Source organism: Mobula hypostoma, chromosome 7 (genome assembly GCF_963921235.1).
Source record: "Mobula hypostoma chromosome 7, sMobHyp1.1, whole genome shotgun sequence".
NCBI classification, from domain to species: Eukaryota; Metazoa; Chordata; class Chondrichthyes; order Myliobatiformes; family Myliobatidae; genus Mobula; species Mobula hypostoma.
This window is the reverse complement of record NC_086103.1, coordinates 136,514,880-136,520,879: the sequence shown is the minus strand read 5'-3', so window position 1 is coordinate 136,520,879 and position 6,000 is coordinate 136,514,880. Positions and strand designations below refer to the sequence as shown.

Sequence of the window (6,000 nt, the reverse complement as noted above, 5' to 3'; positions counted from 1 at the left end):
GGTAAGAATGAGAGTGCAGTTGACCACAAATATAAACTTTAAACTACTGCCTAAACATGGTGGAATAACTGATCTATACTCGAGGCTTTACAAATTGTTGGAGGGACTTGAGAGTTGCATCTTTTCTTAACACTAACTTCATTATCTCATAGAATGCAAAAAAAAACCTCTAGTGCTTTGCCAAGTCTGTGTCATATAAGGACTGTGCACTATGGATGACATTCTCGGCGTCAAACAGAAAGTGCTACGTGTAGACTTTTTTCCCCTTTTAACGTGAAAGCTTCAGCTGTACTTGCAACGCTTTCCTTTTGTTTATACTGCAAAGTGCTGCTTCCTTAATGCTTTACCCCGCGTATTTCCTCACCAGGACTGTGGGAGCACACGCGCGATCTGCACCGATCGCAGCCTCTGCATTCTGAAACCACATCTATTTTAGGGCTGCCAGGGGTAACTTACCGGGATTCTGTTTTTATTGCGTTTTAAACGCTTTGAAGATGCACTCTCTGAAGATGCGATCTCTCCAGGACGTAGTTTTTGGGTGAAACTTGGACCGAATTATTCCCGGTTTACTAGTCGAAGAATCAACCTGTTACATCTTTTAAGTCTTAGGGTTTATTTTCTGCAGGTCGAGGCACGCAGATCGCTTCCTGCCGCTGCATTAATGATGCAGCAAGACTGTTAAAAAGAGGCACATCAAACTTTCGATAACGTTTTGAAGATTTGAAGGACATCGTCGCCTAAGTGGATTTTATTACTAATTAAGCCGTGGAGCCTAGGAATATAAATCCCAATGTTATTGCTATTCACATTGGCTGTAGTATTTGGTGACTTTCGCCTTCATGGCACCAAAGCTCAAGGTGGTTCTATTAAGGCTTTGCGCTCCTCTACTATCCAGAGAGATGGTAAGTTAATTATTTTGTTTTAATTATTGCATGAAAGTATTTAAAGTTGTAAAAGTAACGTTGTTTTCACTAAATAGAGAGCTGGTGTTGTTTAGCGACTCCTGTTGGACGAAATGCAACGAAGAAAGTACAAAAACTTCCAAAACTTCTCCCCTTCTTTCTCCAAAGTGTATATAGCAATATTTCAACTTCTTGGCAGGACATTTAGTCTGTCTCCGTGAAACACTCCAACTGCTTTTTTCGCGTATTTTGCATTTTTTGTAAGACGTTCGTGTGTTCCTGATGTGTGTCATTCCATTTGGCGCTTACCCTTTTCTTACGGTGCAGCACAATATGTATTTTTCACTGGACCGCTGAGGACTTTAGACGGTATTACCAGGCAGCCGGATAGTACGAGAACTAATTGCATTTATGATCATGGAATTAAAATCTAACCAGAAGAAATAATTTGCTATAAATTACTTAAAACTAAACTCAGATTTAACAAACGATCCGAGACAATCAAGTCGCCAGCTGGACGTTCACCAGTACATGTATTAAATTACATTGTTATCTCTCAGTTGATGTCTGTCTGGATAAAGGACGCACGGTTTCTAAAATTCCTGCCTCTCCCCTCACTATGAACGACTGTTTGTGCTGTGCAATCTCAATAGTGAAACAAACTACAAGCGGCTTGAGAGCTACTGGCGTAGTTCTTGCTCTGGGCGCTTTACTACTGCACTGTTATTTTATGTTAAAGCAGACAGATGCGCGTTCAAGGTGCAGGGGGCTCTGATTTCAGAGCATGTGGGTGCTGCATTCCAGCTAGAAGAATGCGGGTTTTATTCAAGGCAGCAGGAAACATTACGCGGAGGGAGGGAGGAGGCAGTACTGAATTTGCCTTGACCTTATCAGTGTCGTTTACAATGACCATTACACTGTGAGACATACATCAGTGCTCTGCAATGTGAGACTATGCCCACCCTCCAAAACGATCTCTTTGCACATCAATCACTTGTCACCAGCAAATTCCACCGACGTGGGACTGTAACCGTAAAGGCGAGAGACCTAGAGGTGACCATTTAAAGAAGCTGCATCCCTTTGTGCCGGGAAGAAGTCTGCTGCCACCTGACGTCAGCTGTAATAAAGTCTGTGACGTCAAAGGAATACAAGTGCGTTATGACGTCACCGCGACGCAGACGACACTGCAGCCGCCGTCTGGTTTTTCGTCAGAACGCAGCTTGCAGTTTTGAAAGGTGGAGCCACACAAGTAGACTGAGGAAAACTGATGGGCAGCTCGAAGGGAAACATAGTTAAATGCTTCAAATTTAGGATGAAGTTCCATCCTGCAGCAGCCTTGGTTCTTTTAAGTGATAGTGATCAAATATTAGATTGATGGGTAGATTAGACCATTCGAGCGTCATAATCAGTGTCTCAGAGTTACAGTGAATGGTGATTTCGATAGTCAGGTTGATCTCGTTGAATGTTATTATTCACAGCTATATAATATTACTTTGTTAAATGCTCCAAACAAAATAGTTTAATGTATTATCAAAAATGTGCAATTAATTGCAAAGAATATTGTAAAATTATCTTATGCTGATATGTAGTATTCATCAATCTGAAATTAATTTACAACTTTTGTATTTATTTATTTATTTAGAGATGCAGTGTGCAATAGGCCCTTCTGGCCCCTCGAGCTGCACCTCCAGCAACCCATGCATTTAACCCCAGTCTAATGACAGAGCAATTTACAATAATCAATTAATCTGGTATGTCTTTGGACTGTGGGAGGAAACCCACATGTTCCACGGGGTGGATGTACAAACTCCTTACAGAGGACGCTGGGAATGAGCGCCGAACTCTGACACCCCAAGCTGTAATAGTGTCGCACTAGCCACTGCACTATCATGGCAGCCCTGAATATGCATTTAAAATTGAACTCCAGCATTAAAACATTCCTTATTCAGCTATGAAAACTGAATTATGCCTGGCCTTTTATTTGAAAGCACATTTTACATTTTACCGTTTCCTCGTAATTTAACATGTAAATGAGTAGTTTGTCCTTATTTAAATAGCGAACCTTTTAGTTAGATAATTAGGAGTTGCTGGGTAAAGTTATGCTCCAGTTATTGTGGCTTAAAATGCAATTTCACAGTCCAATGAAAATAAATTGCTGATGGATTCACTGTTATTACAACGTTTGAACTTTGGATCTTCGCATTTTAGAAGCTAAGCAATTTTTCAAAGCAGTAGTGAAAGTATTAATATTCAGTGAATAATGATGGTAAACCACAACTAAATACACATGAAAGTTTAAAACTTAAATTATCCAGGTGGTTACCTGCACAGATTTTATTTCAGCTAATAATGCTGCATTGATAATTTCCTTCCTCAGCCACACATCACCTAAGTTGGTCAAGGCAGCACTAGAATTTTCCTAGTTCCTGTAAAATGCTGCTTTTGGTTAACTGTCAATTGAAATATGAGAGAGCTGCAAGCTACTCATTTCTTTTCCTTTATCAACTTTGTGTTATGACTCCTACACCCTGCCCAACTGTTGAGATTAGGAACACGTGGGGTTGAGAAATTGAATGTTTCTGAAAGGTCTCAGCAACACAATAAAGCAAAACCTGCACACATAAAAAACACTTAACAAATGAAATATTCCAAGGTGTATCACAAGAACAATATTGAACTAAATTTGATGCTAAACTGATGAAAAGGAGCTCGGACCAAAATCTTGGTCATTGAACTGAGCTTTAAAGACTGTCTTGAAGTCAGGGAGAGTGAAATAAGAAATAAAGATTAGGGACTAGAATTTGAGGGCCCATCAAGTTGTGGGGCTGGATCTTTTATAGAGAATGGGAGGCCAATGGCTGGAAGGATATGAAAACAAAGATAAGAATTTTTCAAATGGACCATTGCTGAACTGTGAGTCATTGTAGATCACTTTGAACCAAACATTTGGAGTTTGGGGCACCTCTTTTGGAGTTTAAATGCATGTGTTATTTTAAAAACGTCATTTATTAAAATTCTGAAAAAGCCTGCTTTTTGTAAAATGCTTTCTTTACATCTTTACACATACCAGCTACCTTTCAGTAAAAAGTTACTGCATTTCTGTACAATGTAACTATTAGCATGAATGCTCTGTTGTAATTTGATATGATAAGATGTAGAAATGCAATTATTATTAGTTTTATATCAACTTGCCTGTTGAAATACAAGGTATGCCATTCAGCCTTTCAAGAACCTTATCTTTCATGGCTGGTCTATATCTGTGCCATTTTCATTTTCTGGCTTTGATCCATGTCTATTACCTTTACTTACTAAAATTCCAACAGTTTTCGTGTTGAAAATGTCAATTAACCCAACATCTACAACTTTTCATGAGAAATAAAAGTTCAAAACTGTGAAATCTTCCCCTTTTCACAAATTCTTGTGTCTCTCTTGAAGTAGACAAATGAGCAACTTCACCATTTCAGCAATCAGAAACATTACCTTCATTCCTTCTATCTTAACTCTCAGTCTATTATGTGAAAAGTAACGTGTTTGCAATTTTCTTTGTCCCACATAAAAATATGCAGACAATAGATGAACATCTTGTATTTTCATTGAATTGATGCTCTATAATTTTGCATTGAGGAATCATAAATAGTTGCAACTAAAAGCTGATAAACATTACTGTTATTTATATGATTGGAAATTTAGTACAGGTTGAGTGTCTTATCTAAAATTTCAAAATCCAAAGACCTCCGAAATAAGAAATTTTCTGAGCACTGACATGGCCTCACAAATGAAAATTCCAGTGAAGGTTCCCAGGCAATGTGCAGGTCTCTGCATGTCACACAGTTCTGAGAAGTGACCTCACATATTTAATGAACAGAAGTTAATGACAAATAGAAAAACACTGCATAAAGTGAAAAACGAAGATCTCGAATGTGTATTGAAAGAGTGGATTCATCATTGCCTGAGTGAACATATGCTGATTATGAAACAAACGAAGATCTATCACGACACACTGAAAATTGAAGGTAATTGCAAACATTAAATTTTTGAAAATTCATTGATGAGTTTGTGAAGATCATCAATGAAGAAAAGCGGAACAATTCTACAATGTTGATTGCTTTTATATTTTACATAAAAGCTAAAAAAAAAAGTAAAATACAAGTGCAGTGTATTGTAACCTTCTAATCAAAAAATGGCATTGCACTTGGAAACTGAAAGCCTGCCATTGTTTGTTATTTGTTCAACAGCTGATTCAGGTATTCATTCTGATGCAGCGGTGCTGCTTTAGTTACCCTGCACACATTATACTTTAATTATATTAATGGCATGTAATCATTTTTACTCTGAAGCACATATGTGTGATGAACAAGTATAAAACAAAGACTGCTTACCAGTAGCACATAAATTTAGAGTTGGAAATTATGGCCATCCCAGGTTATTTCATTATATATTCCAAAATCTGAAATCCCAAACACTTCTGGTCTCAAGCATTTCAGATAAGCGGTACTCAACCTATAATAAGATTTTTGTTTTCTGTTTTGTGTGATTGCATTATAGTAGTTCACATGGATGCACATCTTTTTTGAAATGTAGTAACATCTTGAAAATCTGGTATCTCTGGTCATCAGATGGCAAAAACAGAGAAACAGTGGTCTCCAGTATTGCTTTTACTTTTACAGAGTAGAGTGGAAGTTCTAGATATAAGAAGCATACAATATGTTTGGTAATACTAGAAAGACAATAATGCTTGACTCCTATTAATTGCTGTGGAACAGCTTCTATAAGGCATCAAACGAGATTGGAAAATGCTCTAACCAACTGGGCACTTCATTAGTTTGAGAATGATTGCAGAAGATTCTAAGTTGTTTATGTTTTCTGTGCCATGCCTGTTGGCCACTATTGGCTCTAACTGGAGCAATAGAACCATTGCTTAGGTAATAAATATTAAATTGAGCTTGATAAAAGATCCAGTATATAATGCATTCTGGTTAATTGGGATACATGGGGACCAGTAAATTTTCTCCAAATTAGCCAAAGTTTCATGAAAATAGTTAAACAAGTATAAAGAAAGACAAACCACTGTTTATCAATGGAGGAATTAATCAGGATG

At 37.6% G+C, this 6,000-nt stretch overlaps 1 protein-coding gene across 3 annotated transcripts in view; it reads left to right on the top strand.

The window, feature by feature from the left end:
• The first annotated feature begins 228 nt into the window (after window positions 1–228).
• pdgfd (platelet derived growth factor d) overlaps window positions 229–6,000 on the top strand; it is a 144,403-nt gene continuing 138,631 nt past the window's right edge. The window contains exon 1 of one of the 3 annotated variants that reach the window (XM_063054094.1): window positions 229–902. In XM_063054094.1, coding sequence (XP_062910164.1) covers window positions 791–902 — 112 coding nt within the window. In that variant the 5' untranslated portion in view covers window positions 229–790. The remainder of the gene's footprint in view (window positions 903–6,000) is intronic. The other 2 variants (XM_063054095.1, XM_063054093.1) reach the window with 2 other exon arrangements.